Source organism: Eublepharis macularius, chromosome 10, assembly GCF_028583425.1.
Source record: "Eublepharis macularius isolate TG4126 chromosome 10, MPM_Emac_v1.0, whole genome shotgun sequence".
NCBI classification, from domain to species: Eukaryota; Metazoa; Chordata; class Lepidosauria; order Squamata; family Eublepharidae; genus Eublepharis; species Eublepharis macularius.
The window spans coordinates 10,954,537-10,982,521 of NC_072799.1; the positions used below are offsets into that span (position 1 = coordinate 10,954,537).

At 44.6% G+C, this 27,985-nt stretch overlaps 1 protein-coding gene across 2 annotated transcripts in view; it reads right to left on the bottom strand.

The window, feature by feature from the left end:
- Nucleotides 1–22,355: 22,355 nt before the first annotated feature.
- SLC4A4 (solute carrier family 4 member 4) overlaps nucleotides 22,356–27,985 on the bottom strand; it is a 257,837-nt gene continuing 252,207 nt past the window's right edge. Inside the window, exon 25 of one of the 2 annotated variants that reach the window (XM_054989973.1) lies at nucleotides 22,356–27,982. In XM_054989973.1, coding sequence (XP_054845948.1) covers nucleotides 27,877–27,982 — 106 coding nt within the window. In that variant the 3' untranslated portion in view covers nucleotides 22,356–27,876. The remainder of the gene's footprint in view (nucleotides 27,983–27,985) is intronic. The other variant, XM_054989972.1, reaches the window with a different exon arrangement.

The window sequence follows — 27,985 nt, forward strand, 5'->3', positions numbered from 1 at the left end:
GCATGTGTGACATCAGCAATGTCACTGACCTCGTTACGTCACTTCTGGCAACATCCTGGAAGTGACAAAGGGCACCTCTAGGAATTACTGGAAACTCTATGGTAGCGGGAGGCCTGGGAAGCCCCTTTGCATGTGGCTCCCTAGCCACTGAATGGATATTACTGGCTTACAACAACATTATGAACCTGCTTTATAATCAGTCGTGTCCTCATTCCAGCTGCATCAGTATTACTATTCCAACTGGTAGCAACTCTCCAGTGCATCAGGGAAAGAAAGATTTTCCCCAGCACCTGTTACTTGAGATGTTTTAACTGGAGGTGCCAGCGAGTGAACCTGGGACCTTCCGCATGCAAAGCAAGCGCTCTGCTCCTGAGCCATAGCCCCTCCCCTGGATTCTTGCATTGCACAATGTCAGTTTTTGATTTTCAGAAAGCCCTATTATGTGGGGAGACCTAATGACTCTGAGAGGAATTTCAGGGCCAAACAGGCTTGGCTCAATAACAAGGCTGTAGCTATAGGGCGACGAAGATGACTGCCAGGAAAGCAATCTCGATTCATTCCAATGGGAATAAAGTTGACAGCTTCCATTCTATTTAAGGAATATTTAAACACCTGACGCTTGCTTGTCTATTTAATTTTCATAGGTTCCCAAAGAGGAAATGCTTTCCCATCACTTTTTACATAATAATGACCTTGGCAGGTTACCCATTCATGCAAATGGACAGATTTCTGGTAGGCGTTGCCCATATTCAGAGCACCCTTCCATTTAACGTTCCTCCTTTTCTCCCGCTTGTAATAAAGATGGAACCATAGTATCAAACACAAGGATGCCACTAAAAACAGCAGCCACGTGTCCGGTTCTCTCTCTTTCACTCTTTCTGTAATATGTAATAAAAAGTACCCTGTGTTGAGTGTTTCTTCAACCTTACCAATAATGTGAAATGGATGTGGGGAAATACACAGCATGATGCCATCAGAGGGTAAATTTTATTACATGTTATGGAGGAAAAGAACTCAGCATGGTGCTATCATTTCAGTGGCAGCCATGCATTTCACCAAGTGATTTGTTTGTACAGCTGACTTTGCATGCAGAAGAACACCATCTCCAGCAAAACCTATTCTTTTCATCACAGAAAGATACATGGCTTGGAACCTCCCAGTCTTTGGTGATTGGATCCAGCCCTGGTGGCAGTCATTTGGTAGTCCCTAAGGCAACCAGTGATGACCAATGAGAGGATTGGGGGTGGGGACATGGAGGGGCAGCGTTGTGAACATGATTATGTCACTTCCAGGGACAACTCTTGAATGATGGTGGTAGCTCTAGGAATTGCCAGAAACTCTATAGTTTTACCTTGAGCTGCCACTTTCGGGTTTTCCCCAGAAGTGATGTCATGGTGCTTGCAATACTGCTGAGCTTTTTAATTTCTCCCCTGCCACCGCCTGGAGTGGTGGTGTGAAATGGGTGCTCAGGGTGTGGGATCCCCCTACCCTGATTGGTTGGGTCTGTGTGGCAGGCCTAGCTGTGCTGCTCATGGCATCCATTTTGTGGTGGAGCTCACTCAATGTTCTAAAAATTGCCGAAGTGCCCAAAGGCTCAGCCAGTTCAGGAACCCCTGAAATAGATGGTCTGACTCAGCAAAGCAGCTTTGTGTCTTCACCCGGAGCCATAGCTGTGCTTTGCTTGCCTAAATGTTCTCAGTCAGACTTTTAACAAGCTTTTCTCTTAAGGAACTTTCCATTGAAAAGAACATCATGAGAAGCAATGGAGTGCCGTGCTAGATCAAAGCATTTGCTAATGTGTCATAATTACAAAATGGCCAGAACAGGGAGAAGTTTATCTTCTGCAACCAAGGTCAGTCCGACATTTTTACTGGGAAAATTTTATCGGCTAATAAGTGATCCCTACATAGACTGGCAATGGGTAACCTGCTATAATTAATCCTGCCTGATGGATACTTATTCCAAAGCAGAAAGGAGCACAGTAAAGAAGAACCAGTTTCCCAAGGCAGCTGTCAGTTCTAGAACTGTTTGTATGATTCGTGGGGTCACCATGGCAGCAAAGGGAGCTTCCAGAAGAAAATGCCCTGGGTTTGTGATTCGCTTTCCTGCAGTTTCTCCCCAGGGCAAACCAATCTGACCACGCAGTGTGATGCTCTCTGGAATTTTGGCTCACCTTGGGCCAAGCTACAAGTGACGAATGACACTTGAACGGCAAGTGGATTGAGTGGAGGGCAAGTGAACAGGGAGAAATTCACTTGCCGTTCAAGTGTCATTCGTCACTTGTAGCTTGGCCCCTTGTTTTTTGTTACCATTGTTGCTGATTGTTGTACTCGTTTTTACAGTATTACACCATTTCTGCACACACATCATTTATGCCAGTTATAGGGTTGTCAGCCTCCAGGTGGTGGCTGGAGATCTCCTGGAATTACTACTGATCTCCAGGCCATAAAGATCAGCTCCCCTGGAGCAAATGGCTGCTTTGGAAGGTGGACTCCATGGTCATTTGTCGTTAAAATAAAATGGGGAGCGACCCATTAAACCCAGGCTATAATTGGAAATCAGATGATATTGCAACTTTGCTGAAGCAAAGTCAGTCTGGGTCTAGATGGGAGACTTCATAGTAGCAGTAGCAGTAGCAGTAGCAGCAGCAGCAGCAACAGCAGCAGTAGCAACAGTAGTAGTAGTAGTAGTAGTAGTAGTAGTAATAGCAGTGTGCTTATACATTGTCCTTCTGAACAGATTAGCGGCTCAGAGCAGTGAATAAAGTCAGTATTATTATTATCCCCACAATACAGCTGGGGAGCTGGGGCTGAGAGGAGTAGCCCACCCAAGACCGTCTGCTGAGCTCATGGCGTTAGTGAGAGTCGAACCAGCAGAGTGCTGATTTGCAGCCCAACCACTTAACTGTTATGCTGCAGCATCCCCTGTGTGCCACAATGAGTTCCTTGATGGGGAAAATATAAACAATTAATTAATGCCCTTTCTTAGAGGAAATGCAAGATAAAAATTTAGTAAAGTCATGGTAACATCTAAGGAGTGGTTTTCAAGTCTGGATTAATCCTATTGAAGTTCAAAGACTGGCAGTTCAATCCTATACAGAGTTACTGAAGCCTATGCCCAATGAAGCCATAGGGTTTAGGCTGGAGTAACTGTGTACAGGGTTGCAGTGTAAGCCCACCTACCCCTGCGCTGGATTGTGTCCATGATCTCTCACTAATTCCCCAACAGAAGCTTGCAACCTCTGAGAAAGATTGAGCCGCGTCCCCTCTCATTTCATATATTCATAGCTGATCGTGTGGTCTCATTACTGTTATCAATGAACCTTAATTAGGAGAATTAATCTGAGCTGTCAGGATTGTATCACAGACCAGAATCCATCAGGGCCCGCCTCCTTATTCAGCAGGCACCTGTACGCTGCTTTGCTCACGGCTTCTGACCTCGCTCAACCGTTTCTGTATTGATTTCCTTGTTTTAAATGCAAATTCAATCGGCCATAAATTCTTTGCATGACAGAGACACGCACTTAATGATAGCAAATTGAATCATTAAAAACAGGCCCTGATAGAAAGACTTTGACTGACGTGCCAGTGCCCTTAAATACTGCAACGCTTAATAGCATGAGTCATGATGTGGGAAGATTTCCAAGGTATTTGGGGGGGCAGATATTGGTCATACCTATGACTGCAATGGTATCTATTAGGTTTAACAAGAGGACTTTGGAGTTCAACAGGAGTCTTGCTAAGTAATGAAATGAAAAGTAAACATGGATGTTAATGGCCAACTTATTGCCCACTGGTTTGTCTAGGGTTGCCAACTCTGTCTTCGGAAATTACTGGAGATTTGGGGTGGTTCCTGGAGACAGTGGATTTTGGTGAGAGGAGGGAGCTCAGACGGAAGGCGATGTCAATCTAGGACTTCCGTTTCTCCTAGACTCTGTAGTATACCATAGAGTATGCCTCTATGAGGCTGCCATTTCCTCCAGGGGAACTGATCTCTGTCATCTGGAAATCGGATGGAATTGCAGGAGGATTCCAGGCCAGGTTGGTAACCCAAGGTTTGTGTGGGTTAAGCATACGGCTAAAACAAAAGGTAGGTGAGGTCGGGCCAAAATTGACCTCCCACTCATTAAGGGGCCCACTGGCTAAGAATCAGGAACGCTATGGTGGCTTTAGCTTGCACAGTCTTGTAGAGAAATGAGGTTCTGGGCTACTCATGTCACAGACTGATATGGTGGAACGGGCTGGACCAGTTCCATTCCAAAGTAGGAGAATCACTTTTTATTTGTACCCCTCCATTAACGATTCCTGCAAATAAAACAATCTAACACCTATGAGCTGCACATAGGGTTACCATCATCATGGTGAGGCCTGGAATCCTCCCAGAATTGAAACTGATCTCCAGAGATCCACTTCCATGATGGGCGGAGCCTATGGCATCACATCTCCGTGAGCTCGTCTTTTCTCTAAGTGTAAGCTCCCCATACACCCCGCTCCCCAAATCTCCTGGAATTTCCCAAGTCAGAGTTGGCAACCCTAGCTGCACATCAGGAATGGGCTAGCTCCAGTAACATGTTTTTTTTCATTTCTGTGAATGCCAAGCTGGGCCTGAAAGCATGTGGACAGCATCGGGTGAAATCTTAGGACCGGAGGAATGGCAGAGAAATAAGATTTTCAGTGGATCCAGGGTGGGCTGGAATAGGTAGGATGGTAAGCTCCATCTTCCCCAAGACAATTTAAATGGACAGCAACTGGAGAATCCTAAATTCAAAAGATTTGATTTACAAATCCCAGGGAGTTTGGGTACTCACAAGGAACTCTTGTTCCACAGCAAGGAACCGATACATCTCAATTGTTGAGTTGTCTCTTTAGTTTCAGGGTCTCCTGCCTACCGCCCAGTTCACGAGTATCGGTCCATCAAAGAGTTGGTGGGAGGGCATGGCTAGGGCTGAAGAAGCTAAGAAGCACCCTAAAAAATATGGCAGCTCCACAGAAAGAAGCAGTGATGAAACATCGCTTCCGTGTCCAGGTAAGTTTCCTACTTGTATCTGACTAAAAGAGCTTGACTCTCAAAAGCTCATGCCCTGGAAATCTTGTTGGTCTTCAAGGTGCTACTGGACTTGAATCTTGCTCTTCTACTGCAGACCAACACGGCTACTCACCTGAAACTATCAGGTAGGCTGAGTAGGTCAAGAAACATCAGCCCATGGCCAGTTCTCAGGTGCAGTTTTAGCTGGTGTAAATCACAGAATCATAGAGCTGGAAGGGACCTCCAGGGTCATCTAGTCCACCCCCTGCACAAGGCAGGAAATTCACAACTACCTCCCCCCACACACACTCCCAGTGACCCCCCTCTGCTCCATGCCCAGAAGATGGCAACAAAACCCTCCCAGCAGATTCATCTGCCTGGTTCTTAAATCCTGTAACGTTGTGCCCCGTAGAAAGTTCCAGCTATACAGTGGGTGCCAGCTGCAGGTGGGAAATTCCTGAATATTTGGGGGTGAAGCCTAGCGAGGGTGGCATTTGAAGAGGAGACGGACTTCAGCAGGTTATAATACCATAGAGTCCACCCTTCAAAACAGCCATGTTCTTCAGGGGAACTGACCTCTGTCGTCTAGAGATCAGTTATAATTCCCCTGGAGGTTGGCAAGCGTACAGCTGTAACATAAAATATTCCAAGTTACGCATTTCTGCTTGAGAGTTACTGTGGGGCAGGGACGGGGGGGGGGGGAGAGATCAGGCATTTGAAGTCACAAAAGTAAGACTTTGTGAACCTGGGAATAAACAACAAATGCAGATCTCACAAGCCAGATTTGAAGTCAACTGATTAATCTCCTTCGGTCCCATGTCAGAAAAGCTTTGCACACTGTAGCGAAATTTCTAAATACCCTTGGGAACGAGTGCGTTTTTATTGAAGGCATTCAGCTTTCTTTCAGGTGTATTTCATGATGCAATGGTCCGTGTATGTACTGGGGTCACAATCTCCCATCTAAGTTAACTAGGAGGGTCCAATTAGTGCAAAATGCTGCCACTCGACTATTATCAGGAGCGAGCAGGAGCATGAATATCACTCCCATCCTGCAGGCTACCCATCAGTTACCGTGCTCAATTCAAGGTATTGGTTATCACATACAAAGCTCTTCATGGCTTTGGTCCGGCATACCTATGGGACCACCACGGCAGCTTCGCTCATCTGAACAGGGTCTCCTGCAGGTGTCAGGCTGTACACGGGCTTTCTCTGTGGTGGCCCCTATCCTGTGGAATGACCTGCCTGAGGAAGTCAGAAGAGCCCCCACTGTCCTGGCTTTTCGTAAATGATGCAAAACCGAACTATTCAAAAAGGCTTTTTACTCAAATGGGAGGGCTGTATTGTAGGGAAGATGCATCGCTAATGAGTTAGAGACCATAGATGTCATCACTACATTGCCTCACATATTATCTGCTGCTTTAAATATGTACTTCTATGTACCACCAGTGCTCCATGTTGCCTAATGTTAGTCCTAGAATTGATTATGTTCTGCTTCAGTATTTTTTCCTACTCTGTATTGGATTCTTGCTAATACTATGTCTTTTAAACCTGCATCGATTTACCCTGTGCTATTGCTTATGAAATGTCCTTGATACTGATTGTACTAATCTCATACTGTGTAATCCGCCTTGAGTCTCAGTGAGAAAGGCGGACTATAAATGATGTAAATAAAATAAAATAAAATCCCTCAGTCCCACACAACAACTAGTGGCTTTGGGTAGAGATGCATGTTCCCACCCGTATCAAAAAATGCACCCAGCCAGTGCAAAGGAAGCATCTCCATGGGGTGTGGCGCTCAGATGCCCATCAGTTTCTGTCCACAGATCTATCTTACTGGACTGGAGCACCTACCTATGATCAGGGATTTACCATTCCTTATTACCCACTCTTATCTTCAGTACATTTGAAGAATTTCAGGTGTGGAGAAATGCCATTCTGTTTGGGGAGTTAACTTTCTATGGGCTCAGGGCCGGCATGCCCATAGAGGCCAGGTAGGCGGTGGCCTCAGGCGCGAGGTCACTGGAGAGGCACCAGAGGGGGTGTCGGGGGTGGAGGCACGTGCCGCGGAGCTGGCATGGCTGGCCCGTAGCTGCTGCAGCCAGCCACCCTGTGCTACTGCCACCGCCACATGCCCCCAGCCAGGCGCAGCAGCCATGAGCCGCTGCTGGGGCGGCGTGCGGAGCACGGAGCATCCTCCACCCGCCACACCAGCCAGCCGCCAGAGAATGCCCTGGCTTGTGCTGCACGATGACATCATCGCGCGATGATGTCATCGCGCAGTCCATGGTGTGTGCGCACACTGCGTACACGCGTGGGATAGTTGCTGCAGGTGCTAGAAACCCTGGCGCTGGCAGTGTATGGGCTGCAGAGGGGAGGGGCCAGTTCTGGAGTGGAATGTGATTGGAGGGAGAGTGAGTCAGTTGGTGGAGGGGAGTTGGAAGTGGACAGTTGGTGGATGGAGAGTGGAGGGAGAGGTGGCTCTGGGGGGAGAGGTGGATCTAATGTAACCCCAGGTATCAAAGGATCGGGCCTGCCCTACACACCATCTAATTAGGGCATAAGGGAGATAGCGTAGGGGATTCTGTTTAGGTTTTATTAGTCCTTCTGTTCACTGTTTATTTACCTGTGTATAGTTAGCAGTTCAATAAATGAGTTTTGGAATTGATGACGGAGGAAAACGCTTCTGGTCCACATAGTCCCCCAACCGCTTGGGCCCACTAGCAGAGGAGGGAGGTTAGGAGGCTGCCCCGCCTGACCAGGACCCCGTATAGGGACAGCAACTACCCGGAGACAGGAAAGGGAGACAGCCCCTTCAGGTGCCTGGCCAGAGGCAGAAAGGGAGGGGTAGGCAAAGCGGGGTCTACCATTGGGAGGAAAGGCCCCATTTCGCCACATCAGGTATTAGTCCAGCTGCCCCCAAGATGTATGACACACACCAAGCAGTCTGTCATGTTGGGAGACAAGCAACCTCACTCCAAATTTATGCTCAGCCATGCTCAAGGAGAAGTGAATCATACATTCCTTGACCCTTGTATATGGACGACTGGACAGGGTCTATTGATGACCACACAGCGTGTTTTTCTCTCACCCCCTCCCCCAAGCTGTTTTAGATTTCCATTGTGAGTCTGTCAAAAATCCACTGGAGGGAGCTCCATCAACAGCATACAACTTTTTTTATTAATTCCAGAAGGGTAGCCAAGTCTGGCTAAAGGTACAAGTCTGTGAAATTGTGATGCCTGACGTCTAAAGTTGAGGGATGTGCATATATATCACCAGTGGCTTTTTCCTTCCACATACTCGCTTTTAAAAATGTATGTTTAGGTCCAGCTTTGCTTTTGCACCACTCAAGTTGGGACACCCACAGCATTGCCTATCCAGGCCCCAACCAGAACCAGAGCTGCTTAACTTGAGTAAATGTTCTGCATCGTGTGCCTCCAAGCATGTCGAGGGGGTCATAACGTATGGGAAACGGCAGGGTGGAAAAAACACTGCACAGCAACACTGCCAGTTCAGCCCCCAAAGAACATGTCTGCAAAAAGCAGCCTCAGCGGCATTTAATATCACATAGATTAAGGAAGATATATGGCTTAATCAGCAATAATTGTTGGGAGATGTAATCTGGAAAAAGCAGACGTTCGGCGCATATTTGGGCATGTCCCAACCTTAAATCCTATTGGGCAATAGTACAAAATGTAATTCAAGACTGGAAAGGTTTCTCCATATCTATGGATCCTGCAACAATTCTTCTTGTTATCTCTACCAGCAAGTGCTAGGGTTGCCAGCCTCCCGGTGGTGGCTGGAGATCTCCCAGAATTACAACTAATAACAACAACAACAACAACAACAACATTCGATTTATATACCGCCCTTCAGAACAACTTAATGCCCACTCAGAGCAGTTTACAAAGTATGCCATTATTATCCCCACAACAAAACACCCTTTGAGGTGGGTGGGGCTGAGAGAGCTCTAGAGAGCCGTGACTAGCCCAAGGTCACCCAGCTGGCTTCAAGTGGAGGAGTGGGAAATCAAACCCGGCTCTCCAGATTATAGTCCTGCCACTCTTAACCACTACACCAAACTGGTCTCCAGTCAACAGAGATCAGTTCCCCTGGAAAAAATGGCTACTTTGGAAGGTGGATTCTATGGAAACATACCCTGTTTAGGCCCCTCCACTCAACAAACCCCGCCCTCTCTAGGCTCCACCCCCAAAATCTTCAGAAATTTCCCAACCCAGAGTTGGCAACCCTACCAAGTGGAGAACAGAGACTTAGAGCCAAACTATAAAGAGGAAGCAGCCACAGGTCCGCCCCACCATTTTAGAAGCATTGGTCGTTCTTTTAAAATTGCCACAAGGCCTTGATCCAGTGTGTGCACATGGCATGTTGCCCCCCCCATGCCTTTTCAGGCCAAAACAGCCCCCTCCCCATGGCTATTCCTGCACCTGGAAAGAGTGCCTGGGGCCACCCCACCATGCAAGAGCTCAGACTGGGAAGAGTGGATGAGGCTGCCACCTTGGGGAGCCCAGTGACGCCTGGTGTGGGCTTTCGGGGATCACAGTTCTCTTTGTCAGATGCAGCTGGCAGGGAGAGCTGTGGTCATCGAAGGCTTATACTACATAGGAATTGGATACTTTCACTGCTACAAATGAATACGGCAAACTGACTGCACACCAAAAGGAGATGTTTACATTTCCAAGCAAAGGAATGTTTTGACTGCCTCCACGCTAATTGCATTCTGTCTCCTTGTGATATATGTCCCCTTCTTTCTCCCCTCTCATCCCTCCTCTTCTGTATTTGACCAGTTCGGATCATGCATCTGATGAAGAGAACTGTGATTCTCGAAAGCTTATGCTACAATAAAATTGGTTAGTCTTAAAGGTGCTACTGGACTCTTTTTGATTTTGCTACTACAGACTAACACGGCTAACTCCTCTGGATCTTGGGTTTGATTCTTCATATTATTGTTCGATTTTGATGTATTTAAATGTATTATATGTTTTCTTTTTGTCTAACTACATTGCTATAAATCTTGATGATGATGATGATGATGATGATGATGATGATGATGATGATGATGATGATGATAGAGCTCTGAATGCAAGAGAATGTGAATCACCTTCAGTAAAAGCAAGTTTTTTCTGTTACTATCTATTGGCTTGAATAGCGTTACACCACATGTGACTCCATGTTTCCCTGACTGTGCAACTTTGCTACATTAACTAACAAACATCCCAACAGAAAGGGCTTCAGGTTGCAAAACAACCCACCTTCCACATGGGTCGCCCAGCTGCATCTAAGACTGAGGCATGCCAAGCTATTTCCTGCAAGCAGCAAGCCAGACAGCTGAGCCGATAAACCCACGGAATACTATTTTTCATGCTTCGCGCACTTCGCTGAGACAGATACTTGGCACCACCATGTGCATAGATTTCCTGGTGGCGTTTCCACTTGCATTACCTTTAATTATGCACGAAGAAGAGTCATTCAGCCTCCCCATATCCCCTGCAGGAGTTCATTAGACTGAGACAAGTGATAGCACACCGAGCCATTAAAGAAATTGCTTCCATTTCAGAGGATTACACACTGTCACCTCTTCCCTCCTCCTCCTCTTCAAAACCCAAGTTGTCTATGAAGCCTTTGGCTGAGCCACTAAGCTCCTACCGCCCGTTGAATGAAAACATAAATTAATATAACTAGAGAATAAGCCCATGGACAGCTATTCGCTTTCAGGACAGTTAAAAGGGAGCGCTTCTTCACTCACAGAATAATTTGCCGAATTCACTGCCAAACAGTGTAGTGACAGCCAGTTGTTTAAGCCCTGGACAGTCATTATGATTTTGGCGATCCATCTGTGTTAGCAGCCAGACCCCTCCTCATAAGCCCCCTTCCTCATAGAGCACAAGTGCAAGACAATGCCTGGCCTGAAATAAAACAAAATGGATGCCAGCCAGGTAAGAGCCTGAAAAATATTTTTAAAAGACTCTTCTTGTGTCCGCATGTTATCAGTTATTTGTCCATATTTATCTCACCTCTGCGCCACCCTGTCTTCCCTTGCCCTCTCTGTTCTCACTATGGTTGCCAGGTCTTCTTATCTCCAGGCGGGAGGTGGTCGACCTGGCACTCACCTTTGCAATGTCCTTGTGCGCGGGCTATGTGATGATGTCACTTCCAGGAAGTGATGTCATAGTGCAGGTTGCATGCCACCCCTGAGAGTGCTCCTGCTGTCCAGAGTGGGGCAATTTTGGCCCATTTGGGGCCGAATTGAGCCCATTTTGGCTGAAATTGGCAGTTCCAGGGAAAAAACCCACAGGAAAAATGCTCAATGGGAAAAAGCCCACAGAAAAAACCCACGGTCATAAATGCTCACAAGAAAAAAGCCCACATGGAAAAATGCCCACATGGAAATAAGCCCACACGTTAAAAAGCCCATACAGAAAAATCCATGCAGAAAGAAGCCCACATTGAATGATACCATTTTTTATTATTTACAATGACAAATACCATTTCTTATTCATTACAGCTGTTTATTGATTTACCCCTTCCAAATACTGGCCAGAGTCAGCCCTGCTTAGCTTCATAGATCTACGAGGCCTTAACTACTTCTACTATTCAAGAAAGACGAGGAGGAAGAGCCAGTGGTTGCCTTCTCCTCCTTGTCTGAGTTTTATATCTATTATTGCGGTTATTGTTGTTGTTAAATAATTGTTGCTTTTATTATTAGGGTTAGGTAATCTTTTGTCATGGTCACTGGGTGCACCACGTATTTGTTAAAATGCAAGTAAAGGGAAATCAAGATAAGAAATCCACTTATTTGAATGTTGCTGCACCCAACAGCATATATCCCGAAAGCTCTGCAATTCGTTCAATGTGCGCGTCTTTCCGTGTGGACATTTTTCTGCATGGGTTTCTTTCTGTATGGGCTTTTTTTCCATGTGAGCATTTTCCCATGTCGGCATTTTTCCACGTGGCCTTTTTTCTTGTGAGCATTTATGACCGTAGGGGGGTTTTGTGTTTTTTTTTTCCCATTGGTTCACCAAAATTGGCCCATTGCAGAGCGCGGGAGTGCTGCCAGGGTGGTGCGACAGTCTTTGGAGTGCTCTTGCGTGCTGCAGTGGGCCGATTTAGGCCCCAAATGGGCTCAATTCAGCCCATTTTGGGCCTAGATCAGCCCACTGTGGCACGTGGGTGCACACTGCAGGAGCATGCCTCAGAGGTGCGTTCCCCCACCTTTCCCCCCGCCAACCAGGTAAGTGGAGGCAGGAAGTGGAGGGTGGGATTGCGGGATCCCCTGCCTCAAGCGGGGGACTGGCAATCCTAGTTCCCACTCTGCTCAATGTAAAAACTAAAGTCTTCAGGGCAGGACCTGTTTTCCTTTTGCATACCTCTGCCTTTAACATATGCTGATAATACTATTCCAAGAATTATATGTTCTTATCATTATAAACTATGGGATCTTCACACAAATTTGGTTCCCCACCCCACCCCATATTTGTGCAACCAAAAGCCAAGAATATCCCCTGCAAACACGACTGTTTTGTTTAGCCTGAATAAACCTTTATATTATCATCTTGAGGTCTGACACAATGAAGTGTTGCAAGATCTGAGATATTTCTAGCATTTTAAAACAGAAACTGAATTTCTGTTGGTACCAGAATCAGCCTGAGGCCATATGTTTGCAATGGGTATAGGGGGCATATTAACCCTTCCATTCCCATGTAGTTTCACCAGTCAAATGCTCCAAACCCTTACAAGCCTCAGAAGGGAATATATATATATAAGTTCTATTCTAAAATGGTTCAAAAATTATGAGCCAACCTAGAATTCTCAGGGAAAAACAGTTGTCAGGTGTCCGTAATGTTTCACCCACTTTTGATTGAACTTGGCAGTGGTTTATCAATTAATAAAATTAATAACCTGCACCATCATGTTGATGCCTCTTACGTTAGCTTTGGCTTAGTTCTCCTACTGGGGCTGAGCCAATTTGACGTGAGGGAATGGGGCCCCTCCATGTTGGAAGCTCTGCAGAAAGCCGTGGGTAAAAGGGGGCGAACCGAGTTTCAGCTTTATGGGATGGAACGAGTCAAACTTTCCTTCTATAAAGTGGTCTGGTCACTTGAAACGGCAAGGTAATTGCACCTTGACAGCCAGCTGAGCAAGCTTGCCTAGTTAACCTTGTCCAACTGACAACCTTGTCCAACTGACAATAAGGTTCAAGGTTTTGGTGTTAACCTACAAAGCCCTACGCGGACTGGGACCGACGTATCTGAGGGACCGTCTCTCACCATATGAGCCCCGGAGGACTCTCCGCTCTGGCGGAAAACATCTTTTAAGTGTCCCTGGCCCTAGGGAGGCCCGCCTGGCGTCGACCAGGGCCAGGGCCTTTTCAGTCCTGGCCCCGACCTGGTGGAATGCTCTGTCTTGCGAGACAAGGGCCCGGCAAGATTTGCTTGCATTTCGCCGGGCCTGTAAGACAGAGCTATTCCGCCAGGCATATGGCTAACGCCGGGCAGTGCCCGCCCCCCCCCCCGTGAAGGGGGGGTTAAACCATCACCCCTATGCAAACACAGAGGCATGTATGAACCACTATGCAGCATGAATTGTTATATTTAATGTTTTTAAATGTTTTTAAATGTATTATTTAATGTTTTTAAATGTGTTTAAACATGTTTGAATTTGTTATCTGCCCTAAGCCTGCGAAAGCGGGGAGGGCGGAATATAAATATAATAAATTAAATTAAATTAAATTAAACGACAGGAAGTGATGTGTGAATATCGTAGGGACAATACATCGTAGGGACACTCTAGGATTTGCCAAAAACATTATGATTTAACCAGAGTTTTGGATGAATCCTAGAACATTGTTTCCATGTGATGACATCACTTCCAGTTCATGAAGAAGTGATGTCACAGCACTGGCAAGACATTAAATCACCCCCTGACAGGATGCTCCCCCATACATCCCAGTTGAGCAGGGAGCAGGGATCTAGAGCAGGACACAATCAACCAAGGTGTAGTGGTTAAAGGGTTGGACTAGGAGCTAGAAAACTGGGTTCGCTCATTCTTAACCTAACAAACCTCACAGGATTGTCATACGGATAAAATAAGGAGGATCACATAAGCTTGAATTCCTTGAAGGAGGGGCAAAATAGAAACATATAAAAAAAACAAACATTAGTAACCACTAGAAGGAAAAATTCTATTGCTCAGCTTCAATTATCAGGCATACAGAAATTGTCTAAAAAGAGGAATATTTCTCTGCCTGGCGCAGTTTTAAAAAATCAAGAACATAAACTGAAAATATTTGCTTTGTCTGTGGATTTTGTTCATGCTGGTTTCAAGCAATCCAAGGAAATCTTTCTTCTGCTATTTTTATACTTGGTGGGTGGGTTGGGGGTTGTGTTTATCTTCCCTGCATTCTGAGTTTAGAGCTAGCCCAGTACCATCCAATTTCTGGCCCAGATCGCGAGTATTTAATCAAAAGATCCTTTCAATGTTCTACAGATCTTCTCTTCTTATTTATTTTTATTAGGTAAAATATCCGTGATAGCATTCCTCTTTTCCTCCCAAAAGAAAAGAATAACTTCTATGTCCTCAGCAGAAAAAAAGAATGTTTTCTCTTATGGTGACGAAAAATGTTACAGCATGTCATGGATTTTTGCTTTAGAAAAACAGTGTTATGTGGGGGGGGGCAGAATGGGAGGCCAATAGGTGCTAGCTGTTTTTAATGCTTTTGACTTTTATTTATTAGTGCAAGTCCTCGTATTTACTTTTATTTAGTAATACAGGCTTGTTGAATTGCAATGGGACGCTCACTCTTGTTTCCTCAACTCTGGTCCTTCAACCTTCTGCAACACAAGGGGAACGGAACTCCTAGATGCACTTCAGTTGATGAGTAGACAATTTGGTGACATCAGAAAGAACATATTTCCCCGAAGGATACCCAGACAGAAAAACAGGCTTCAGGATTTCTGGATAAGGATCAGAAAGTACAGCTCAGGGACAGCAGAGAGAAGAGCTGATGTGGTTCCCTTAGGGCTACCAGCCTCCAGGTAGTGGCTGGAGATCTCCCAGAATTACAACTGGTCTCCAGGCCACAGAGATCAGTTCACCTGGAGAAAATGGCTACTTTGGGGTTGAACTCTATGGAATTATGCCATGCCAAGGTCTTTTCCCTCCTCAAACCCCTCTTTCTCCAGGTTTCTCCAGGTTTCACACCCCAGATCTCCAGGAATTTTCCAGCTTGAAGCTGGCAACCCTAGGTTCCCTACATGCGTGTGCATTTGACCTATGCAACCTTTACATCAGCTCTGCATGCTTTGGTTGGGGATGTGTGAAAAGCATATCTCTATCGGCTCCTTGGTTACAGGTACAAGGTTTGCCAGGTCCCCTTGCCCTCTGGGCAGAAGGCTAAAGGCCTGGCACTTACTTTTGTGGAGGTCTTCATACACGCGCGCTCCTGGGGCCACGCGATGACATCACTTCCAGGAGTGACATCATTGCGCAGGGCCTCGTGCTGCCCCTGGGAATGGCTCCCATGCTCCGCAGCGAGCCGATTTGGGCCCATTTGGGGCTGAATCAGGCCTGTTTGGGGTCTAAACTGGCCCGCTGTGAAGCACAGGAGCATTCCAGGGTCCTGCCAGCAGCGTTCTCATGCTGCGCATCGGGCCGAGTCAGGCCCATTTGGGGCCGAAAGAGAGATAAACTGTGGTTTGAATTAAATCTTTGTCATTTGTGATATCCTTGTCTATCGATGGTGCAAAAGGTATAGTTTTTGTCTATAGATGGCAGGGCTTTTTTTCAGTGGGAACGCGGTGGAACAGAGTTCCGGAACCTCTTGAAAACGGTCACATGGCTGGTGGCCCCGCCCCCTGATCTGCAGACAGAGGGGAGTGTAGATTGCCCTCCACGCCATGCGGCGTGGAGGGCAATCTAAACTCCCCTCTGTCTGCAGATCAGGGGGCGGGGCCACCATCCATGTGACCATTTTCTCCGAGGGAAACCCACTGAGTTCCACCACCTCTTTTCCCAGAAAAAAAGCCCTGATAGATGATATATACTTCTTTAAATGATCGGCACTTCCAAGCCAGGTCTTCCACCAGTTCTGTCGCTTGCCTGTCCATCTCTCTTTCTTTTTTAGCCGGCAGGAGTCTGAATATTGACTTCCTGGTAGAGGACAAAAGAGAATGAGTGGATAGATAGAGGACTATAAAAGGAATTTAGTCTCCTCAGGCTTTCCGCATCTGTCAAAGCTTATTACAACCCCAAATATTTTAACACCTTCATTACTTTGCCACCAAATACCGCTCTGCTTCAACAAATGAGGACTTCGATTGCAAACAAGCGATCGCATCAATTCATTTGTTTCCATTGCATTTTTCTGCAAGTTGTTAGATCATTTAATGGTTTCCTCCAAGGGGTTGTTTTGCTCCTGGCTCAGAGTTGCGCTAGATGAACCAACCACATGAAGCACATTTCACTCGTTGCTTCATTTGCTGATTTTAATGAAAAGCAGCCTCGGAGGCAGCAAGTTTAAAGAATAGGAATGGAGGCTGGTCTGCTTAACCCTTTCTTTTCCATTCCCTCCATGTCTTTCCCATCCCCCAGGCTGTGTTTCTCCTCACAAGGGAAAAGATACAGCCACCCATCTTTTTTTCCACCAGTGGAGGAGAAACAGATGAAGAGCGCGGAATGAGATTTTGAGTGGGGAAAGAGTTAGAGAGAAAAGAGCTTAAATGACCCATGCCCTCGCTGCTGTTTTATTTTGTGCACATTCTAATAGCCCCCCTGAGGTCATTTTTGCTTAAGTAATTAAGAATGTTATTATTTGGGCTTAAGAATGTTATTATTTTTGTTTAAGTAAACGGGGAGGGATACTCATCATGACCACGTACCATGTCTAGTTTGGACCTTACTTTGCCAGCAAATGGAATCGGATCATATAGGTTGGAGACCCAGCAGGAAATGTAGAAGGGATAACAACAGAGACGTTTCCCACTGACCTAAATATCTCTCTCCAGTTTATTGTCATGTCCGAGCCCCATCCATGCCAATTTTAATGTTCTTTTTGTTCTGAACCAATGTATCCTGCTGTAACTCAATGTCATTTTACCAGTGCCATAACTATTTCTTTCACAAGCTTTCACAGGTGTTTATCGAATGAACTGCAGCAGCTTCCAGCGTTTCTGAACTTGTATGTTACTCCCTCTCAGACTTTGCTATGTCTTGTTTTCTAGTGACTCAACTTGATATTACAAATATGTGAAACGCTCTCTCACAAGAAGAGCGCCAAAATCTTGTTTGTGATTGGGAGGGGGGTGGGAAAGAGCAGACTTGAATGTTAAAAGAGAAGTCTCTCTTACGTGATGTCATTCCTGTCAACTTTTACTCTTGCTGCTTAGATGCTTACCTTGCTTCTGAGTAGTTCTATGGACATATATATATGGAAATGATCTGATTTCTGAATAACCAAGAACCTGTGTCTTGCTGCAGTGGTCCAGGGATCTGTCTGCCATATCCTGTCATCCATAGCCTGACATTTATTATTATCTGTCCATGTGTATGTGCGTGCATATGCACACGCACTTAAGCAGGCCTTCCCCCCACTATAATTTCCCTTCCCTACTGTTAACTGATGCTCACCTGTCCTGTGTTCTCATTATTCTGGGTCTCCTAGAACATATGCAGCCCCCTTCAGGTCACTAGGGGGATTTCTTTTCTTTTCTTTTCTTTTCTTTTCTTTTCTTTTCTTTTCTTTTCTTTTCTTTTCTTTTCTTTTCTTTTCTTTTCTTTGTACAATGTTGCCTTACATATTATCTGTTGCTTTAAATACGTACCCCTATATACTACCTGTGCTTCATGTTGTCTAATGTCAGTCCTAGAATTGATTATGTTTCAGAATGTCTTCTACTCTGTATTGGATCCTTGCTAATGCTATGTCTTTATAAACTTGTATCTATTTACCCTATGGCATTGTTTATGGAATTGTCCTTGACACTGTAGGGAAATGTCCTTGATACTGTATGGAAATGTTACTTGATACTGATTGTACTAATCTCAAATTGTGTAATCCGCCTTGAGTCTCAGTGAGAAAGGCAAACTATAAATTACATACATACATACATACATACATACATACATAAAAAAATTACCTTATGGCCCAGTCTTTATTTCTAAGGGCCAATACAAATTAGTGATACAGCCCCCACCACCCCATTACCAGCCAATCCAAGCAATTTCACAAGTCATGAGGGAAATTAATTCATTTTATCTCCAAAAAGGCATAAATATACCATATCACAGTGACAGGCTTGCATTAGCCAGAAATCCCTGAACTACCCAGTTCCTAATAAAGAGTACCACACCCTATTTGGGGCCAGAGCATCCCATGGATGCCCCCAAGCATGCTAAAAAAAACCCCGCACCTTGACTCTGTATCAAATGTCCAACGGGAGTGTTGTGTCTCCCAGAGCTAAACTACAAGAGACAAATTCCATGAGGATGCTCACGTGAAGGGAGTCGCAATGTTAGACAGGAAGCTGAGTTTTATAAGACAGATCGGAAGGCTCTGCCAATTTCCTCTCACTACAGAGCCACAAAGCTTGCCCCTCAGAGGGTTTATTTCCTCTTCACCTCCTAGAAGGGGAGGTGAAACGGACAGAGGAGACGAAGAGGAAATTAGCAAACCCTCTGAGGAGTGATCTTTGCTGGCTGTGTAGAAAGGGGAAATTGACAGAGCCTTCCGATCTGTCTTTTAGAACTCAGCTTCCTGGCTAACATTGTGACTCCCTTCACTTGCACATCCTCGTGTAATTTGTCTCTTGTAGTTTAGCTCCCAGATGCATCCCAGCCCTTTGCTGTTCGTGACCATGACGTGTGTGGAGAAGTAGCCACAGCGTCACCACAAAGACATACTAGTGCCATTTTTGCATCCTCAAACCACTCCAGGGAGCCGAACAGAGAGACCCCTACGTGATCGGGCACACTTCTTAAGTTCAGCCTTCAAGTAACCCCAAAATGTTCACCCAATCAAACACAAGTGAAGCCAGTTAAATTCAAGCCAAGCCTCACAGCTCCTGCTTGCTCATGAACTGTTGCTAATGAAGAGGAAAACACTTTGCTACGATGTTTAGACTATAAGGATAACTAGCCTGAGGGGTGGTGGTGGTAAGTTCTCTCTCTGTCTCTGAATACCAAGAGCAAGAGGGAGAGGATTTAATTTTGTAGGCCTTCAAGTCGGGAAGGGAGGATGTGGCTACTCAAGGTGGAGACGGACCACTGGAGTTATCCTTCACAGTTGCTCTGACAGCCCGCCAGAGAAATTTTGGGTGAGGACAATCTTGTCAAAGTCACACTTCCAGCACTAAACTGGAAGTGATGTCATTTTGTCAGGGCGACACTCTAGGATTCTCAGTTTAAGTCTTGCCCTGGTGCAATGATTTCACTCACTCCGGAAGTGATGTCATGCATTAGTATGATGTCGAAAAGCTCCTCCCCCTTCTTCTCCCACCAGACTGTGAAGTGGCAGCATCGGGATGAGGGGGTAATGCCAGGAGCCCCCTAACTGGTACTGTTCATTTTGTGAAAAAAATCGGTGTGGCTTCTGAATATTTGTTGGGGTAAAGATGTTGACTCTCCAGCCACATCAGTTTTATGTACTCTCCTTGTCTTCTCAAGTTTTACTCTTCCCATGACCTGTGGAGCCTCCCATGTGATCCAGCTCAACTCCATGTATATTCATATACTTGTAATAATAGTGATGATGATGATGATAACGTTCGATTTATATACCGCCCTTCAGGACAACTTAATGCCCACTCAGAGCGGTTTACAAAGTATGTTATTTTTATTCCCACAACAAAACACCCTGTGAGGTGGGTGGGGCTGAGAGAGCTCTGAGAAAGCTGTGACTGACCCAAGGTCACCCAGCTGGCTTCAGGTGGAGGAGTGGGGAATCAAACCCTGCTCTCCAGATGAGAGTCCCGCGCTCTTAACCGCTACACCAAACTGGCTTGCCACGTCTTTCACTATGGCTCTGTTGCCTGCCACAATGTTACCCCATGTAATTTAAAAAAAAAAAAGCAATGTTGCTATGTCACTTCTGGGTAAAACCGGGAAGCAATCCTGCCATAACTCCAAGAAGCTGTTGCTTTAAACATGTACTCCTATGTACTACCTGGCTTTATGTTGTCTCATGTCCATCCTAGAAGTGATTATGTTCTTTTTCAGTATTTTCTTCTACTTTGTACTAGATTCTTGCTAACGCTATGTCTTTTAAACTTGTATCTATTTACCCTATGGCATTGTTTATGGAAATGTCCTTGATGCTGTATGGAAATGTACTTGATACGGATTGTACTAATCTCATACTGGCTGCTTCCGCACACGTTGGATAATCCACTTTCAATACGCTTTAGTGAACATTTATAACTGATTTTCCATGTGTGGAACAAAAAATCCACTCCTAAAGGATAACTAAAGTGCATTGAAAGTGCATTATTCAACATGTGTGGAAACGGCCATCGTGTAATCCACTTTGAGTCTCAGTGAGAAAGACAAGACTATAAATTACATACATACATGCATAAATGTAGGCAGTACTGCCTTCCCCGCTTTGTTCTCACAACTACCCCATGAGGCAGTTGAGGTAGAAAGAGTGGTCCAGAGTAATCCAGGAAGCTTCACAGGAGAATGGAGATTGGAATCCAGGCCTGCCTCACCGAAGTCTGACAAGTTCTACACCACACAGGCCCTCACCAAGCTCTCTGATAAAAAGCACCAACGATTTGTAAAGTATAGAGCTCACTTGACTTACATTCAGCTGCTAAAAACACAGTGACCAACATCATTCTTGACGGACATGGGATGTGAACTTTTTAGAGAAAGGCATGCATGACTTGACGTTTAGGCGGATAAAAGCAGCATTAGCTTAGGTTGATTTACTGGTAATGAAAAGCGGTGCCTGCTGCTTCCAGGAGTTTTCTAGTAAAATGGAAAGGGTATTTTTTGTCTCTCTCGAAGGGGATAATTTAACAATAAGGTCAACTGGAAAACTCTGCTCCTCTGACTCAAAGCTGTAATTAACCATTAGGGAAAATCACAAACTCATTCCAGTTTGTGCTTGTCTGGATCGGGTTAAAAATGTCTGACAGAAATCTTTGAATTGTGCCTGACAAAAACTGGCCTTTCTAGATACACATAAAAAGCAGGATAGCTATTGAGCTATATGAGAACTAGCTGGATTTACAAGGTAATTTGATTTGTAATAAGCAAATAGGAAGAATTAACCCCAAAATAAATCTGTATTGTATTGCATTTGTGGCAGTAAGTTCGCTGGCACTGATTGGCTCTGCTGATGTGCTGTCATAGAATGTTCCCAAGCATTCCAACTACACAAGGAGTAAGAAACAGAATATTGAAAATCCAGTTTCTAGGAGGGAAAAGACTGTGATTCAGGTACCTTGATGATCGCCTCCTCCTATATGAATCTGGACAAACATTAAGATCTACATCAGAAGCTGTATAAAAAGGTGCTCCATTATTGAAATGAGGCAGATGGCCCTGCCTGTAGGGACAAGCTGTGTAACTTTCCCTGCCAGTATAAACTCAGTGTCTTCCTTGTTAAGCTGTAGGTGCCTGGTGAAATCATTTCTGTTATTTAACCTGGGTATTTGGCTATGGTTCTCGTTTTCTTGTTAGAATAGAAAATTTTAAGTCTTTGTCCTCCTGCCCAGTGGGGCGTTAGATAATCCCATCATGCAATGTGAAATGCTTTGTTTTTAAACAAGATTCTACTGAAACAAAGGTACCTTAGGATGTGTGCCAAATCATTTGTTGAACAGTAAATGCCAAGTTACAGAGCAAAAGCTGTAAATATAACATGCCTGTCTTTTGGATTTCATTTATAAAGCAGAACAACAGCACATCTATCTCCTCTGGAGAAGGCACAGAGGTCTGGAAAAGATCACCAGGTCTCCTGTTTGGGTGAGCAACAAGCCAGAAGCAATGACCAAGAAGGGGCATCCAGTTCTGATCAAGTACCTGCTGTGATAGTATGTTCTCCTGCTGAGTTCGGCCCAAGGTTCCCATAAGCAACTAATATTATCTCAAGTTGGAATAATTCCTTTATTTTGGATGCTTACATCAGCAGAAGGCTCCCTGCGATGGGGAAAAATGTTGCCATTCGTGGAACAGATTCACAGAATCCAACCCAAAATTTCTGCTTCCTGATTTGTAGATGCATCAAATCAAAGCAATTCATCATATAATACAATTCCCAAACATCAGTTTGCCAAGATATGCAAACAAACAGAAAAGCAGCCCACACAGAGAAATGAATAAAGTTACTTTTATTTTCAGTATACATTTAATTTTGAAAAATATAAATGCTAAAATATCTCATCTTCTTCGTCTCTTGGATCCATAAAAGTTACAATAAAAAGCCTCATAAAATTGTAAAACCCTATCATATTTATAAGGAATTTCTTGTTTTAGCTTTTCATATTACTGGGAAAAAATCATTCAAAACATTGAAATGTTTTCTTCTCTTTTTGAAAAGAAAAAAAAATCCTGTTTGTTCCGCTGTGTGTTGATCTACTTCATTTCAAAATAAAGTGGCTGTGTTTTTTTTCCTCATTATACATAGTTCCTCCAAAGCAAATACAGAGTTTTTAATAGTTTTAAAATGAACAAATAATAACAACAACAAAAACCAAACAATAGAAGTATCTGAAAGTGCATGTTGATTCCAAAAAAATATCACATATGCATACTTTAATTGGGAGGCCTACAAGAAGGGAGGGAGGTAAAGAGGGACAGACAACCATAAGCTCACATTGTAGGTGTGGGACAAAGTTATCTCTGACTCTTCCGAAGTTTCACTCAACACTGGCCCTGAGCAGAAATCTCTGAGCAGAGTTTGGCTAGGAAGTTGGTCTAAACAGCACCTCTTTCTATGGCCCTAGTCCACAGGGAGATTACATGGGTCACAAAAGGTCCACTGTGTCCTTTCCACTGCCTTTCCTGCCACTTCCACAAAGAAAGAAAAAGGTGAGTCGTCCACAATGCAAAGTTCTGGTTTTAAATGAAAGCTATCCTATTTTACATTGGCAAGGTGAATGCTTAAGAGTTTAATACCCTAAGTGCTAATAATGAATACTTTGGGATGACACCCTCCCCACACACAGAGGGTTGATTCTTGCCACTCCTCTCAGCTGAGTATATGTCCATCCTACAGAAGAAGAAGAATGCTCCACTCAGGTGAGTGGAGAGGCAGAACACAACCAGGCATCTGCCACCACCCTCAGTTGCCAGTCTCCAGGTGAAGATATGAAGCTGCCTTCTACTGAATCAGACCTTTGGTTCATCAGTCAGTATTAGGGTTGCCAGTCCCTCCACCCTCTGCCCCTGCTTACCTGGCTGGCGTGGGAGGAATACACCTCCCGGGGGGGGGCACGCTCCTGGGTGGTGCAGCGCACTCCTGCAGCCCCGATCCAGGTCCAAATCAGGCCAAATCAGGCCAGATCGGGCCGCTGTGGAGCACGGGAGCGCTGCTGAAACCATCTGATCTTTTAAACAGATGACAAGTATTGAACCTGGCACCTTCTGCGGGCCAAGCAGATGCTCTATCACTGAGCCACAGTCTGTCTCCATTTCCTGGCTGCCATACTTAACTGTGAGCTGGGTGCACTTGTCTGTTTAGTGCTTGGGATCGGGGAGCCACTAGCCAACGGGACAGGTTAGCGAGTCAGGAGAGCAGGAGAGGTTGGCTCTTCCTATAATTCACGGTTTGAAGGACTCCATGACTATCAATTAGCTTGTCAGTGGAACTCCAAGATAAAATGCAAACTCATACCTCCGGGGGGGGGGATGTTAAAAAAAAGATTCTGATTATAAATACATGTAGACATTACACAAGATGTGATGCCAAAGACTGAGAAAGTGCATTGGAGCTCTAAGGACTTCAACTCATATCCCATGGAAGTCAATGGCAAAATTATTAACACAGCTGTGCATTGCACACAAGAGTTAGAGGATCCAAAACATCTAAGGTCTGACCTAGATGCAATGGAAGAGATCCAAAATGAGGTTCGCCTCCAGGGTTCTTTGTTTGTAACTGCAAAGTAATTGGGGGATGAACTGATCTGGAGTTATGGTGCCCAAAGCAGCAGTATTTAACCCTTTCCCTCCCAATATTTTCCTTATCTACATTTGTTTCCGTCCCATAAGCTGTTTTTTGTTCCAGGGCGGGGTGTGTGTGCAGACAGACAGCTGGTTGGGTACTGCAAGCGGCACAGAAACTTTCTTCAGGTAGGAATCAGAATAGCTTTATGTACTCCAAAAACTTGCTATTCTCCCCTTCCCATTAAATGGTGGCCCAGTACATGCAGATATCTGTATTATCTTCTAATTTGGGGGGAAAGCTGCTGAGTCGGCTTAGACATTTTATGGTGCAATGCCCTAAATTCTGAGAAAGTGCACCATACACAAGATTATATTTCAAACAGCTGTTTTCAGACTCAGTTCAAGCAACAAACTTTGTTCTGTTCGCAAGCTATGTCCCAAAGTTTGCACGTCTAAAAAAGAGGACACCTGTCACTTCAGAGATCAATGCTGGCAACTGTTTTAATTACCCTGGAGCCAAACTTTTTCAACATCTCTCTTTACAGAAGCCAGATGCTAAGCAAATGGCCCCCTTTCTACAACTCGGTTGTTTAGGGAGTATCTACACAATTTATCTTACAGTCATCCCATCACTGCAAGGAATTCTGGGAATTATAGTTCTGTCATAGGGGAGACCGGGATCTCTCATAGAGAATTCTCAGCATGCTCGCCTAATTAGTCCCCAAGATTCTACGGATGGGATGAGCAAAACCATGGCAGTTAAACTGATATAAAACCTAATAAAAGTGCAGTGTAGATACATCCTTAGTGCTGGTAGTTCAAAAAAAAAATCAAGTGCTACTAATGCCAGGAACTCTTGAAATGTAACATCTCAGGCTCTTGTCTCTCAGTTCCCTCCCCCCAAATTAAGTGGTATAAATTATTACAATAGAAATATTTGTCTCCTCCCCAAACTATGTCATGACATGCTCTATACAACAAGCCATTGCACGGAATCTCCTTTTCAACGGTCAAATTATACCACCGTGAATTCAAGTACACATCACAAGGCTCAACCATGGAAGACCTTAACAGGAGAGAATTGGGGAACTAAGCGATGGAGAGAGTGCGTGTGCGCTTGCGTGAGAGAGAAAATGCGTTTGCAGACTACCATCTACGGTTTCAAAATTCTCCGCTTACTTTTGTGCTCGTTTCCCATAGACTTTTTGCTTTGGTGAGAACTCTGAGGTGCTCTCAACCAGAAGATGTGCCCAAAGTTTAGCAAAGGGTGTGCTCGCACCCGCAGTCTTGAACCGGTGTTCAGTCAAGCAAAGACATACTTCATTTTTGTACCATTCACCTTGTCGATATGCTGAGGAATCCAATGTACATCATACTCTTTCATAACTAGACCTGGAGGAGTCTCTGCTTAATTGGCAGCGAGGAGGGCATCACAGTGACATGCTTTCTGTGCTGCAGTAGAATGCTGTTTGAGAGTGCAGGTGCGAGCACACCTTTTAGTTGCACACATTTGGACTGCTGAAGTACGGGACCGTTGTTTGAGAGGGCAGGCACCAACAGACTTGCAGCCTGCCTATCAAGGACAGCATGGCCGTTTCCACACGTCTTTCCCCTTTGTGCAAAATCGCACAAAACTCACAGAACGACGGCATCTTCATGGCGCAATTTCCCATCATGACTCCGTTTCGTGGCACGATTACGTCAGAAATCGCGCCATGAAATGGAATCATGATGGGATATCACGTCATGAAGATGCCGTCGTGCTGTGAGTTTTACGTGATTTTGTGGAAGTGGCCCATGTTGTGGGCTCTGTCCAATACTACTCATGTTGCTGAGCTGAGATATATTAGGACAGTTTTAGAGTGTCTGGTGCAAAACAGGTAGCTGCTACGGGGGTGGGAGGGGGATGAAAAACACAATACATGCACCTTAGCTGTTGCTAGCACCTAACAGGGGGCCTCTTGAATTGTGGTCATTGACTGCAATGCTCCTCTGCAAGGTCAGTGTTGCTAAAGACCTTTCAGGGAGCAACTGGAGTGGTAGGAGATACATTTCTGACCGCTGCTTTTGACAGCAACACTGCTTTTTAACCTCTGCGCACAAACATTGATTCAAAGTTGATCTACGCCTGCCGAAGGCTCAAGCGGCGTAGCATTCCCAGGATTCTTCAGCTACACACCCAAAGTGGAAGATTTTGTTTTTTAAATTCTCCCCCCCACCCCCCACCCCAAAAAGCGTTTTCCCTGGGCATGGAAAACTAGCATGCAAAGGAGATACTCAGATCAGTTCTCCCTGACATAGCAGTTTCCTACACAGAGGAGGGTGTTTTCTGTGATGTGGTCTCTCCAACCAGCAAAGTGACAAAATACAGCATGGGGAAAATACACATCACAAGAGAGTGGATTGGTTGAAATCTGCAAGGAGAGCAGCACACATGGACACAAAGAGGGAGAAAGAGCAAGGTAAGTTTGAGGGAATGACAATAACAATACTCAATATGAAATCAGTATGTGGCTGCAGTCTGCCTCTGCTCATATGACAAATTCTGGGAGAGCAACTCGAAGAGGCAACACAATGGCAGTGGCTTGGGGCGGATTGTGCTGGTTGTGCCAAACAGATTCCACCTCCAATCAGGTGTCCATTAAATCCATGCCCTGATTCACTTGATGTGTGATCAGATTGTTAAGGGAAAATAAAAACAGAAGAGAGAAAGAAAAGGAAAGGATAGAGACATTTTCAAAGTAAAATATAAAGATAGCTGATTTCAGTTCTATGCCATACTCTTGAGATTGTGTGTGTGTTTTTTTTCTGGATTTTGTTTTTGTAAAAATCACATTATATACCATTCTATACAATTATTATTAAATCTTTTTTCTTCTTTTTTTTCCTTTTTAAAGAGAAAGTCCAACATCTAGAAATAAGAGGTAGAACTACACAAAACTATACACTTCCTGCTGCAGGAAAAAAAATTCATTTTCTTTACAGTAATTTTTTAAAAAGGTTAAAAAATTGACAAAAAAATGTAAGTCGCAGGTTAGGCCCCCATAATTTAAAACAAAACAAAAAAATCTAGGAAAAAAAATAAAGTAACACTCATCAAAGTAGCCAACCGGTAAAAAGTCCATTAAAATATTACAGAATAAAAGTTGCATAGGAGAGGGGGCGATTCCGCACACTCACTACTGTGATGGCAAAAAAATGTTCTTTCTGTGCGGGGATGTACCGTTCCATCCCCCTTCTTCAAAATTACCCAAAGTAGCAGTGACTGACATTAACAGCATGTTAAGATTAGCAGCATTTTGCAGGAGTGGAGAACTAAGAGATGCTAAGTTAGCCCAGAGTTCAGGTTTGTTCTACTAGAGAAAAAAAAATTAAAGAAAAAACAATGATTTGCACCTTAATAAAATAACAGTCAAGTTTTGCACTCATCTCGCGAAGCTGTGATAATATATCCTTAATACTTCTGCCCTCTCCTCGAGAGAGGTATAGGTATGCATGTGACTGAAAAGGCAAAACCAGAAGTGTCTTGGTCAGAATGAAGTAAAGAAACGGAGTGAGCAGAAAAAGATACCCCACCCCCTAAAAGAAGAGGGAATGGGAGAAAACTAAGAAGGAAAGGGAGGTCAATGTGCCCTGGATTTAGAGCAACTGAGTATTGGGCTAGTAATGCAAGTTAACCAGCAACAAAAAAACAAAGTAAAAAGCCAGTTCAGCAGAAGATTAGCGAACAAATTACAAAGTTGTTTCTGTTCCCTTGCTCCTCCAGAAAAAAACACCATCTTCAGGGTCAAGCTCTATTCTAATTTGAGGCACGACTTTCACCGGAGTTCGTGGAGGGCTG